This window comes from Coffea arabica, chromosome 3e (assembly GCF_036785885.1).
Source record: "Coffea arabica cultivar ET-39 chromosome 3e, Coffea Arabica ET-39 HiFi, whole genome shotgun sequence".
Taxonomy (NCBI): domain Eukaryota; kingdom Viridiplantae; phylum Streptophyta; class Magnoliopsida; order Gentianales; family Rubiaceae; genus Coffea; species Coffea arabica.
In genome coordinates, this window is record NC_092315.1 from 47,836,592 (window position 1) to 47,850,307 (window position 13,716).

Sequence of the window (13,716 nt, forward strand, 5' to 3'; positions counted from 1 at the left end):
TCCTCTCACTAATTTGTGGTGCTGTGACTGGAGTGGGTTTGAGTTCAATTATTTAAATCAAAAGCTTGTGGTATGCTATATAATTTTCTTCAAATTGCATAAGTTAACTACTTGAGATAATTGATGTTACTCTTTTCTTTTCACCCCTCTTTTTTGACGTTGAAGTCCAATTAACTATAGAATGAGAAGATGAATTTGACCATGAAGTTCAGTCGCTGAACCATATATTCAAATCCAGCTGAAAATTTGTGTATAGCCTCAGTAAATGTCATCACAAGTTCTGGTGTGAACCCTTGATGGAAATCAAGTTAACCTGGTTTCAACTGATGTTCCTTATTTTCTTTTCGTGCAGGATGAGTCTCAGGACCATATAAAGAGGTAGCAGCTTCATGAACTAGCCATGCTGAACTCAAATTTTAGAGAAGAGAGTCCAGGACCAAGTGGCAGCGTGTCACCATTCAATACTAGTGGAATGAAACGTCCCAAAACTGGGCGTTGAAATGTTGTGTCTGTTGCTTCATTGAAGTACTTTCTCTTAACCTCTGATCCGCAGAGGTATGCCTGAACATATACAATTTGTGGCTATCAACTCTCCTTACGGTTCAATGCGCAGCTACCTAAGTGAAGAATTGATATGAATAGACAAAGGGGTATTTGGAGATATGCGTTTTTGGCTGGATTTTTTTTATTTTTAAGTTTTTATTTATTTACTGAAGGAACATAAAACAGAGACAGAAACAGGGCGAGGCAGTTGGAGTAGGAGTGGAAAAGGGGGAAACAGAAATTGGTTTATACAGTTGGCCTCTTGAGTTAGGATTTATTTGTAACTGGTAGTTTTTAGCTTTTTGGTGTATACAGTTGAAGCATTTGATCAAGTGTTTTTGTTACATATGTAGGATTTATTTGTAACTGATTGTTTCCTTAAATTTTTTTTCATGAAATATTGCTTCTTGATTTTGTAGTTTTTGTCACATGAGTGAAAAATTGCTTCAAAGTTTTCCTCTCTCATAGTTTTATCATGCCATTGGTACTTAATGGAGGAGTTTGAGTTTTAGTTGTGCATAGCTATTATGATTGATGAATTTTTTTTTGAATTTTGCATAAGTATTAGAAATAAGAAAGAATTTTGCTTTATTATAATATATCAAAACACAGTTGAAAATTCCACGGCTGAGATGGGGAAATATTTCTTCACAAAAGGGGTAATGGATCAAAACATGCTAAAGGAAATGCTCACCAAAGAAATTGATATGAGAGTGAGAAAAAATAAATTATTAAAGGCACAACTTGGTTTTTTCTTTTAAATCTTTAGTAAAAATCAGCTCAATGTAAGAAAAAAAGAAATTATTATGTCGAAAAAAGAAAAAAAAAGAAAAATTTTATGTAAGCAAATTTTCTTGAAAACAATTCTAATTCCTAATGAATTCTTCTCTCATGCAAACAAAGAATTTGGAATTCCAAATAAATTCTATATCAATTCTATGAATTTCCCAAATGAAAGAATTGGAATGACTTGGAATTCCAATTCATAGAATTTCAGTTCTATAGAATTTTGATTCTAATTCAATTCTAATTCGGTAGAACCAAACGCACCCTTAAGGATCAATTGCATTTGCTCAGCATCTAAAGAGTCTTTTTTGTATTTGATTAATTATGAAGATGATTTTAGAATAATTATGTTTTCCAGTTTTCAAATGGGCAAATTGTTATATTTGTTAGATTAAAAGTAAGCCCAAATAGAGCTAACTACCACTAGAAACCCTCTAGAGTTAAAGTTTTAACTACCAAGCACATCATGCAACCATGGTGTGAAGCCCCTACTCTTAAAATGGTTTTCCAAGATTTGCTTTATTAATCAGGAAGAATATAGAGAAGCAAACTGTAATATATGTACCTCAAAATTTCAAACAATGAAAGTAAAGAAATTTGGCCATCTTTTACCAACAATAGCACCCTTTGAACACTGCAGCTAGTTTGAGCAATTGAGCTCTCTTAAATACAGTTGCTAGTAAAACAGGAGATGGATCCTCAAGCAATGAAGACTACTATATGTTACTTTTTTTGTACTATGGCTGTCAGAATTGTTTATTTTCTACATTTCATTTCACATAAAGGGTGGAAAATTGGAGGTGTTTCATGCACCTCTTCTAAAGTGTGAAGCTAAATAATTCTCGAACGATCATGCTTTCAAACCTTTTTCCTTCTCTTGCTGATAAAGGCGCGCTCTGGTACCTATATACTAATGAAAGTCCACTTGCCTCTTCTTTAAAGGCGTGACACACCTAGAATTACATCAATACCTTGCCTTTTCTTGATAAGATTTTGATACAAAAATTAGTGGGCGACACCTTTTTATTATCAAGAAAATTACACTTAAAAACATTTCAATGAGCCAGGCTAAGCCCCATAGATCCCCACATACTTGAATGGTTCAGATTTCCTGGGTTTTCTGGTATCCCACTTTCAGCTCCCAATTTATCTCCAAGATTACGTAGTAAGCACACATTTAGCACCAAACTTCCAAGTCATTATGTAGCTATAAAAATGTGTTGCACAAAAAATATGTCAGCTTGGTCAACAGCAGCTTAATTATCAGTACAGATTGTGCCAGAATAGATCACATTAAACTCACTGAATCAAATAATGAATGGACCAGCATTTGACTTTTGAGATAGTTGATATTGCAATTTCTTGGCTGTGCAATAGTCATCCAACTTCGTCTTGTTGAAGGGGAATTTTACCAGCAACTTAGTTTTGTTAATGTAACCATCCTTTTCTCCATTGTTGCAAAACTGTGTTTAGGTGTTACATGAGCATTTAGCAAATCAAAGGTAGACGTAATTAGACAACTGAAATGATGTTATTTTGAACAACAAAATCATCAAAGATTCTTGTCTATTATTAGAGAAGACCAAAGAAAGTAAACTTGACAGAGACTTGAATAGGTTTCACATTATTCACGAGCAACCACCACAACCTGCTTCCCAACGTTGCGACCTGAGAAGAGTCCTATCAGGGCACTTGGGGCATTCTCAAGGCCTTCAGCTATGTCTTCCACATATGCTATCTTCCCTTCTTTTATCTGGGGTAGAACCATATCCAGAAATTTTGGATAGAGATGATAGTAATCGAACACCAAAAATCCTTCCATTTTAATTCGCTTAGTGATCAGGCAGAAGAGATTGTGAATGCCTTCATGCTGCTCAAGGTTATATTGTGAGATCAATCCGCAAACAGCAATGCGACCGTGGACTCTCATGTTGAGAAGCACGGCATCAAGCATCTTTCCTCCGACATTCTCAAAGTAAATGTCAATGCCATCTGGAAAGTACCTAAGGGAAAAAAGATAGAAAGTCAGGAATGCTGATTTACTTTGAGCAGTCCAAAGTAAGAAACTGACTGTGACAGAATCATCCTCCTCTAATGCGCCAACATGACATGCAAGAAAAGAATGAATGCTGGCAAATTAAGATCTGCATTGAATGTTGATAACTTGGAGAAGTGTGCTTCGAGCTCAAGGTACACATGTACCAGGTGACACATATACACAGTTCATTTAAGTGAATGCCCTGCCACTCAGAACAAACTGCCTTGGGGAGTCAGAAAGTAGATTTTAAAATCTAAACTTTTCAGCCAGTATATTAGGACTGACCTTTTTAAAGCCGCATTTAGATCTTGCTCTTCTTTGTAGTTGAAAGCTTCATCAAAACCAAACTTGTTCTTCAACAAGTCAACCTTTAAAGAAACAAGATAAAGCAGGATGAGAGAAGAAACAATAGGCATACAGTGATATCATGTGGCTAGCTTTAAGAATCCTCAGTGTTTGTTCTAACAGACAAATATGAAGTAAAAGTTCCCCTTGCAAACATTATTCAGGCTAATCATGCAAGATGCCTGGAGTAAGAAGGGTGAATTTATTTATTTTTCCTTTCTTGTTTTTGGTACAGCAGATCATTAGATGCTCAATGGATGCTATCTGAATATATGCTGCTTCATGAAGCATAGGTACAACTAGCACTGGAATCAGACAATAGATGATCCAAACAATATGAAATGCTTGACTGCCTTCAGATATGGAATGGTTAGAATAAGCTACTAATAATCAGTTCAGAGTAGCTTTCACCAAGACTGCCCTGTAATGACCATCAGCATTCTTTATAGAATTGAAGGTTCGCAATTTGTACGCAAAGAAAGTCTATGGTAGAAAAGAAAAAGGACTCAACATTCAGTTTATCTAGAAGATACTCACACAATCTTATATTAATCCATTTCAACAGAAACATGAATAAGGTTCTCACTGAAACTGATACAAGGTTTCCAATGATCTAAATGGCAGCTAACAAAGTGCGGGCTTGCTTTCTTGAACCCAAAAAAGAGGAAAATTGACCATGCAGATGTCTTAAGAGATTACCTTTTCTTTGGTTCCAGCACTTCCAACAACATAACAACCAAAAGCCTTTGCAAATTGTCCAACAAGCTGACCAACAGCTCCAGAAGCCGCTGAAATGAATACACGCTCTCCCTTCTTCGGAGAACAAATCTCAAAAAAACCAGCATAAGCAGTCATGCCAGGCATACCTGTTAGCAAAGCAGAACAATTGAAGAGGGGGGGGAGGTCTTAAAAAAATTAGGAGCCACGATGGCAAACTGGTAGGGATATAACACTGGAAGCATCAAAGTAAAAGGTTCTGCAGCCACATTCAGTTGCTTGAGGTAAATAAAACATGTTTCTCTGTCCCATCCTTGAAGAATGTCCCAGAAATTCCAAATAAGGTAACGTTAGAAACACCAGTAATGGTAAAAACATAGAAGATCAGCTCCAGAAAAATTAGCATCAGGTGGTGGCAAGAGATACAAGCATATGGCATTGTAGTAGCATCTAAATCGGATAAAGAGGTTCAAGGAAGAAGTGAAACTATTCATAAATAAAAGACTCGAGCAATTAACACATGGACCTAATTCCTGATCACTCTCTGATGACAGTTCCCTTAAGAGCAGATCTTACATCATGTACAGCTCACTATACATAAAGGAGGTATATCCCATTCCTACCATAGTAAACAACTGTAAAGTGCTTCAATCAGACTGCTAAAGCTTACTAAAGTTCCACACAAAGCCTTTAAAGATAACGAACATCCAATGCTGGAAATCTCCAATAAGAAAAGGAAGTAACTTTGATACTGGTGTACTGTAATGGAAACCTAATCAGACAGAGGCACTGACCGAGGATTCCTGTGTAGTAGGACAGAGGCACATCAGTGTTGTGAATTTTAAAGCGAGTCTCTGGATCAGCAATTACACTGTATTCTTCCCAGCGAGTCAATCCCCACAGCAGATCACCCTTGTTGAATTTTGGATTGTTTGACTCCAAAACTCTAGCCACTCCAAGACCCACTATGGGCTACAAAGTGAATCAGTATCAAGTTATGAATTTGACTTGAGTCTACTCATGAAAAGTAAAACTTCTGCCCCTTCAATTGCACCATAAACAACTACATGTATTACACCTATTATGTTATATCCAAAGTCATGGGACTTATCTCAAGTAGACAACCATTTATGGGACTGCAATAAGTAACAATGAACAGCGAAAAAACCAACTTCAATCCATTGGTTCTCCAGCCAAATAATAGGCAAAGCCATTGTGGAAAACATAGAGAAATGTTTCCAAATTGAATTCTTTGACATGTGTACTGAAAAAAAATGCATAATCAGGCAACCAGTGAATGTTCTTTGTGAAACAAGAAAGAAGAGATAGTATCACTACACATTGTCAACATTACTCTTTGGAGTTATAATGCTTTCTACTGTCATGTAGAGTTATAAATCAAAGTGCATCCTTCTCTTAAATTAATACTCTGGAGATTCTCAAATAGTTAACTTACTCCAACACTGAACAAACTGTTCTCTGAATATTTTTGCCCATCATTTTCCATGAGATGCAGAAAACCATAAAGTCCCACATGCTCTGGACCACCAGATTTATTTTATCAAAAAAATAAAAGAACAGAAAAAAGAATGAAATTCCTGAACATCTTGGTTTCAATCTACTTTTGAGTTTCATTTCTTCACAGAAAGATGAATCAAGGTTAACCGCTAACCAGGTCAAACATAATTACATACTCTAGATATACACATGCAAGTCAGAATTCTCATATGATCTTATTTAACTGTACAAAAATAAAAACTTTTGACTGTTTCATGACTTCAGAGTCAAGTGAATACTTCAAAATCAACCATAAAAGCGAGCAAACCGCAGATGTTAAGATTAACACCAATTAAGCAACATACAATAAAATTCACAAATAAAAAATTCGAATTTCCACTCATGCAGACTATCTCTACATAAAAATTCTACATGACTCCTAAAAAATAAGAAAAAAAGGTCCGGAAATCCAATTGTCACTCTCTCTTTAGCACTACAATTGCATGTACTGATTAAACATCCATTAACCACTCCAGTTTAAACCAATAAAAAAAAGAACAAAGGAAAAGAAGAGAGAAACACAAAACGTACAAATGTTCACAGAAACTGACTTACAGAGCCAGGAGTGTAGGCCTCAGCATAATGACCTTCAAGCTTGCGCATGCGGGATCTCATATAAGGATCACAAGACAAATACAGATTCTTCACCAAGATTGCCCCTGAATAATCGCCGCCATCTGGAAGCTTCAACTTCAAAGCAGTCGTTTTCACCTCCATATCACTCTCTTTTGGGAAGCCACTCACATAATTCTTCAGTATAACGTGCTTATTGCTCACTTCTTCCTCTGCCATTTTCTGAAATCCTCTCCCCAAGAAGAGAACAACCCTTTTCTTCTCTGAACTAAATATTGGTGGGTTTTTTTTATCTCTTTGGAAATGGAGACTGAAATGTGCAATGGGTCGATTAAAAGCGGATTCTTGCTTTTGTTTTGTTGTTTAACTTATAGGTTTGATTATTTGGCATTTTGTTTGTTTTATCATAAATGATAAAGCCAGCATTGATATCTTGTACTTTAGCTAAAAAGACGGTTCCCTATGAAACTTTGGTAAGTCAGGTAAAATTGGATTATTGGCCAGCTGATTTTGCAATATGATGCAGAGGTGCAAAAGAGATGAATTACCAAATAGGAGTGGAAAGAAGAAGTTTTGCATGACTTTCTGAAGCTTGGATTGTGGGCTATTTGTGGGTTATTTCTGAAGTTTTAAAGTGATGTATTGACAGGATCATTAGTCGGATTGAAAGTCCGGATACCAAAAAAAAAAAAAGACAGGACCATTAGCTTAATAGCAAAAGCAATGGACATAAGAGGGAATGACATTAGGCTGCTATGATTACTCTATCGTATATGGATCTAATGCAGTTCCGGTTGTGGGTGGTTCAACCCGATTATAGTATTTTTTTACATTATTTGATATATAATTACATTATATTATTATACTCAGATTAAAAGTGATGCATATGAATTAAATAGTTGACATATATTCAATAGTCGTGTATATGAATGCAATACTTGACATATATTTAGTATAACATTAAAATGTATTTGTATGTCAAAAATTTGAATACGTGCAACAATCGAATATAAAACACAATTGTGGGTCAGCGAATTTTTGAGAACGGTTCGATTCATCCGACCAGTTGATCTCTGATCCAATAATTTAGCTGAATCGCTGTTCGGTCCGAAATTAACAATATTGATTTTTTTTTTTACACAAGGACAAAACCAAAGTGAAACAGGATGGAATCACCTGCCCTCTCTATAAAAAAATTGAATACGTATAATAGTCGGACAAAATTATATAAAACACAATCGTGGGTCAGCGAGTTTTTGAGAACGGTTCGATCGATTCGACTAGTTGATCTCTGATCTAATAATTTAGTCGAATCACTATTTAGTCCGAAATTAACAACGTTGATTTTTTTTTTTTTAGTTGATCTCTGATCTAATAATTTAGTCGAATCACTATTTAGTCCGAAATTAACAACGTTGATTTTTTTTTTTTTTTTTACACAAGGATGAAACCAAAGTGGAACAGGGTGGAGTCACCTGCCCTCTCTCCCAAGTCCTTAAAATTTTAAGAGTTTTTTTTTTTTTTAAAAGATTTCTTCTATAAATTAAACTCTTTGCCCCCACAAAAATGTTCACAAAACTTTTGTCTTAAACTTCAAATTTTTCATGTGCGTGAAATTGAAAGGTGCCCCTCTCAAAGCAAAATTTTCAATTCCATCCCTGGTTGTATGTGATTTTCTTCTTTAAGTTTTTGTTTATCTACTGCGTATATCATATCATGGTAGACAAAAATAAGAAAAAGATAGGGGAAAACAATAATCAAAAGAAAGGGAAACATGACCAAGATATAATATGTAACATTCAAGAAGCACCAATGTAGGATACAAATTCAAGAAGCAGTAATATAGGATACAAAATAAGGAAAAGGAAATGAGAAAGTACAATTAAAGAAGTAAGAAACGAAAAGCAAAGAATCCCAAGAAGACAACCGAGGCAGATAGGAGCAGCAACACTTGCACCAGGCATCCAACTGACCGGCATCAAGAGAGGTCCAAAAGACAAAATACAACAATCTTATCGTCTTGGAGATGTGCTTTCTGCCCTTGCTGGTGCTGGAAAAGAAAGTTTCAGTGTTTGTTATAGCTTTTAGCAAGTAACAAAATCATCCAAGAATAAAGAATTTACAAACATAATGCACTCGAGATTCAGGTTCTTCTGGAGAAATCAAGCTTTGTAAGGTTCAGTTACAGAGCACAAAGCAAAAATTTGCTCAGGGAATTGCTAATTATATAGGGTAAATTCCACTTTACCCCCTTGTGGTTTAGCGTTTTTTCACATAACCCCCCAGTGGTTTCAAAAGCTATACATAACCCCCTTATGGTTTGGATTAAAGTGTCAAAGTAACGGAAATTATTATTCGTAACGGTGTCACTTAAAATGTCAAAATTACCCTTATGTAAAGTTAAAAATTATTTATTAACCAAGGGGGGTTATGTGTATATTTTGAAAATCATAAGGGAGTTATATGGTAAAGTACTAAACCATAAGGGGGTTATATGGTAAAATATAAAAAGCATACGGGGTTAATGTGTCATGTATTTATAAGGGTAATTTTGACATTTTTAGAAGTTCCGTTACGAGTGACTATTTCCGTCACTTTGACACTTTAATCCAAACCATGAGGGGGTTATGTATAGCTTTTGAAACCATAGGGGGGTTATGTAAAAAAAGGGTAAACCACAAGGGGGTAAAATGTAATTTGCCCAATTATATATGATAATTAACATGGATCCATATGAGGAAAAGCAGCAGCCAATCCTACCATACATGTCAATTCCTATACTTTGAACTTCTAGATTAACTTGTGCCCATCGTCTAATCATGCAGAAAACAAGAAGAGATAAAGTTGATATGGTTCATTGACAGATGCACAAAAGAAGAGGTATGTACAGAGAAATAATAAAGCAAGAAATTGTAAATGAAGCTCTCACATATATGAATCTCAAGGTTGGCACATCTTTGCTTTGAGATAGTCTGTCATGGATTTATTCAATATTTTTCTTATATATGGCTTTACTTCTTTCTAGAGCAGGGACATGTAATGAACCAGCATTAGATGGGATACTAAGTTTGTGATGAAGGGTTGGACGGTATTCAATCTGAACCAACTAGAATATGCGGTTTAATGCATTATCTATACATTAGTTGTAAATTCTACCTTTCGTCTTGTTAAAAGCAATCTATAGCAAAGTGGAGAGTAAGGAAATCACTTTTAGCAGAGCTTTGAGTAGCCATGGATATTGTCGGAAGACTTTCAATAATTCAGCAAGAAATGCAAAAGCGAGACTTATATCTAGGAAAATTTCATATAACGTAGCCACAAAAACAGCATTGAACTGAAACTTACGTGCATGTAGTTGCTGTATTAAGCAAAGTAAGATGAGGCGATGCATTGCACATGTTCATGGCAGCAGCTGAATTTCTGGAATATGAGCAATCTTGTACCATTCTTGGCCGATCTTTTCCTTGCATCTGTCCTTGAGAAGTGGACATTCTTTAATTGTCAATTTCCTTAGGTGACGCATTGCCTCAGCAGAAGGCAAATGCAACAGATTTTTGCAGTCTTCAATGTCCAGTCCTTCGAGTGAATGGATGCTACCCAAGAACTCTGGCAGAGCCACAATCCCGTCAAAATTATGTATCGTTAAAAAGGCCAAGTTGGAGAGATGCTGAATCTGCTCCGGCAAAGATGTGACTGCTTGCCAACCACTTAATATAAGAGACAGCAACGAGGCAAAAGGTTGTTGGAATTCTTTGTTCTCATTATCGGTAATAGTAACTCTGCAAGGATTAATGGTGTAGCTGGGCCAGGGGAAATAATCAAGATCATGAGAGAAATCACCTAGCACCAATCCTTCTAGTTGAATCTTCCTCGACAAAGGATGCAAATCCTCTGGTTGAATAGCAGGGCACCCCAATAATACAAAAAACCTGATTGATGTACAGACTTCCATTCCACTTGGTAGTGAGCGCAAGTTGTTGCATCCCGCAAGGCTCAGCTCAACTAGAGATCGTAGGGAATGAATATCCGGGATGGAAACAAGATTGGGGCAATCCATTACTCTTAGAATCTCAAGAGATGCCAATCCTCCCACGTCCTTTGGTAGATGACTTAAACTAATGCATCCCGAAATACATAGTTCTTTAATGCATCTAAGGTTGTGCCAAACACCATCTGGCAGGCTTACCAATTTGGGACAGAGCTCGACTTTTAAAATCTCCAAAGAAGGGAATATCTTGACTAATGAATGTGATGAATCGTGGCACATCAAACCCGACCACTCTTTCAAATCAGGCATATCCTCCAGAATTAGTTCTTTCAGTGCTGGAAATGAAACCACAGCATCCCCTGCTAAGCGACTTGGATTGCTACTACTTGCATCATCAACATTTTTCCAACCGAAGAAATCAGTGCCGATGCAATTTACACTTTTCATTCCAATTATGTTGACAATATTGAGGTGAGGGAGGTGCCCAAGTGGTGGAATTTGCTGACACTTGTTGAAGTTCCTCAGCACGATCTTCACAAGATTGCGAAAGACCAAAGGATGGCTTGTGGTCAGCATCCACGATGGAAGGCTTCGGCCCATAAAGTTTTCCATTGTGAAACCTTTCAAATTTGGGTGAGGTTCAAGACCTTTCAAGACATCCTCATCAGTGGATTCGTCTCTGGTCCTAGTATCCCAGTGAAGTTCCAAACTATCAAGGTTTATCTTTGTGGATATTTTTGCTTTGATTGCTTCCTCTTGGTTGCTAACATTCTGGAGATCAAAGATCTTGAGGTCGCCCCTGAGATTGTGCAAATGCCCCAACTGATCAATTTGACATCCCTTATCTTGACTTACATAGAAGAAAGGCAACGTCTGAAGAGAGCTCAACTGTCCTATATCAGGAAGCAAACATGGCTTGCCGTTGATGATTCCATCTTTTTCAATGCACAAATGCCTCAGGTTAACCAAATTTCCAAAATTTTTGGGAAGCTGTTGCAGATTACTAAGCCTCATTGTTTGCAAATTGTACAACTGTGTGATGGGATTTGGGAGTTCTGTTATTGAAGTCCTGGAGATGTCAAGATATCTTAAAAGCTTTAACTTTCCAATCGTGGCTGGCAATTCCTTAACTTCTTCATCAACAAGAAATAAGACTCGAAGGCTTTTACAAACGATCGGCAAACCATGTGCAAGGTTCAAAATCAAAGTTCGCAGCTTTAAAAGACTTTCCCTACCGGTTATAAGTTCAGCCGAGGGAAACAAGAAAATGGACTCTTTGGCTACTTCTTGAACAAAGTCATACACAAGATCGTGAATAGTGAATTTTATAGTTCTTCCAAACCCATCCTTCTCGTAAACTTGCAACAAAGAAGTCCGGAACAAAATACTCATGTAGTTACTTCCAACATCCTCCATTTCCAGGTGACTTCCCTTGGAAGGATTAAGCAATCCCTGTGCCATCCAAAGTTGTATCATGATTTCCACTGATATAAAGCCACCGTTTCCCATTATAATACAACATAAAAGACATTGTTTCAACGACAATGAAGGCAAATGATCGTAGCTTAACTTTATAGCGGATCTGACTCTACTTCCAGCTTCTTCCATTGCAGTCCAGGTTTCACTATGTTCTATTTTTGACCACTCACGTTCATCCTTTTTGGAGTACAACAAACCTCCTATTGCCTTTACTGCCAATGGCACACCACCGCACTTAGCAACAATTTTTCTTCCTATATTTATCAATTCAGGAGTCTTTATTGCTGCACAACCTTGACCAAATGCTATTTTCTCAAACAATTCCCAGCTATCACCATCAGAAAGTGTTCCCAATTGACAAGGAAAAGATGCTTGCATGATTGAAACAACTGTCTCGTTTCGAGTTGTCACGATTATCCTACTTTCGTCCGATCCACCTATCCCTCGCAGACACTTCCTCATTCTATCCCATTTCTCTGCATCTTCATTCCAAACATCATCCAGTACAAGCAAGAATCTTTTGGTTTTAAGTACCTCGTTAAGCTTTCCTACAATTGCCTCTGCAACTGTCAGATTAGGGTTGGTTCCTGTAAGAGACTCTACCATCTTATTTAAGAGTCTTTCAACATTGAAATCTTCTGACACGTGGATCCACAATTTATGATCAAAATGCCTCAGCACCTTTTCATTTTTGTAGACTAGCTGAGCAATCGTTGTCTTGCCCAAACCAGCCATCCCAACTACACCAATAACTGATAAGTTATTACCATCCTTCTCTGAAGAAGTTAACAAGTTTACAACCTTGTTCAATTCCTCACTCCTTCCCACAATACTGGAATCATCAACAAAAGGATCAATAGTACTAGATCGATCACTTCTGGGATCGTTAGACATGTTAACTAACTCAACAGGCCTAAGTCCAATCCTTTCCGCTTCCTGATAAACTTTCTTTATACTCAAGTTCATGTTCTTAATCTTGTGAGCAAATTTGAAACGGAATGCGAGCGGATATGAACCAGAAAAGAAGCTACGAACCTGGTCTTGCATGCGCTTCTTCAACTTTTTGCGAAGAACTTCATATGCAAACTCGTCCAGCAAGTACTCAGCCTCGGACGACACATCCTGGAGCCTTCTAAGCCAAAGATCAACGGCGTTGCTTCTGTTATTTTTGCATTCAGCATCAAGAAGCAAAGCTTGAATCATCTCCAGATCTCGAGCTAAACTTTCAAGATCTTCCTTGACACCCCACACTATGTCGATCTCTTCAGCCACAAGTGAAATTAACTTACTCCGAACTCCCTCTATAACAATATTAAGCAAAACATCAGCCATCTCACTTTTGTATTCCTACGAGAGGAAGAATTGCTCGCTAATCTGTGTGATATTAGCAAAGAACAAAGAAGTCAACGGCCCTTTGAGGAGGGGGACTGAAAGAAGTAAATGAAATGGCGACAGAGTGTAGTTGAACCATGTGAAAAATAGTGAAGTAAAGAAGGGGAAGAGATAAACTCAAAGAAACCTTATCCATCGGCTGACGTGTTGCCAAACTAACGTCCACGAAATTATTGTCCACGCACGCACGGACCACATATAAGCCGGTGGTCCCTTGTAATTGTCACATTATTAGGTATGAAAAGGTTATCTTTTTTTTTTGGGATAATTTCAGAAACCTCCCCTGAGGTTTCTGACA

At 37.0% G+C, this 13,716-nt stretch overlaps 2 protein-coding genes across 2 annotated transcripts; both read right to left on the bottom strand.

Moving 5' to 3' along the window:
* Nucleotides 1–2,841: 2,841 nt before the first annotated feature.
* LOC113737006 (2-alkenal reductase (NADP(+)-dependent)) lies at nucleotides 2,842–7,158 on the bottom strand. Its single transcript, XM_027264250.2, has 5 exons — nucleotides 6,542–7,158; nucleotides 5,224–5,401; nucleotides 4,412–4,578; nucleotides 3,653–3,735; nucleotides 2,842–3,332 (listed from the first exon to the last, which is right to left on the bottom strand). Exons 1-5 carry the CDS (start codon nucleotides 6,776–6,778, stop codon nucleotides 2,954–2,956), a joined length of 1,044 nt encoding a protein of 347 aa, XP_027120051.1. The 5' UTR covers nucleotides 6,779–7,158; the 3' UTR covers nucleotides 2,842–2,953.
* A 2,801-nt stretch (nucleotides 7,159–9,959) lies between these two features.
* LOC113737005 (putative disease resistance protein RGA4) lies at nucleotides 9,960–13,358 on the bottom strand. The gene has a single exon (XM_027264249.2). It carries the CDS (start codon nucleotides 13,356–13,358, stop codon nucleotides 9,960–9,962), a length of 3,399 nt encoding a protein of 1,132 aa, XP_027120050.2.
* Between the last annotated feature and the right edge of the window lie 358 nt (nucleotides 13,359–13,716).

Coding starts and splice junctions, on each gene's coding strand:
- LOC113737005 (XM_027264249.2), bottom strand. CDS start 13,358: ATGGCTGATGTTTTGCTTAATATTGTTATAGAGGGAGTTCGGAGTAAG.
- LOC113737006 (XM_027264250.2), bottom strand. CDS start 6,778: ATGGCAGAGGAAGAAGTGAGCAATAAGCACGTTATACTGAAGAATTAT. Junction 4,579..5,223: donor CTACTACACAGGAATCCTCG/GTCAGTGCCTCT, acceptor CTTTGCTAACAG/GTATGCCTGGCATGACTGCT. Junction 3,736..4,411: donor GTGCTGGAACCAAAGAAAAG/GTAATCTCTTAA, acceptor GTTTCTTTAAAG/GTTGACTTGTTGAAGAACAA.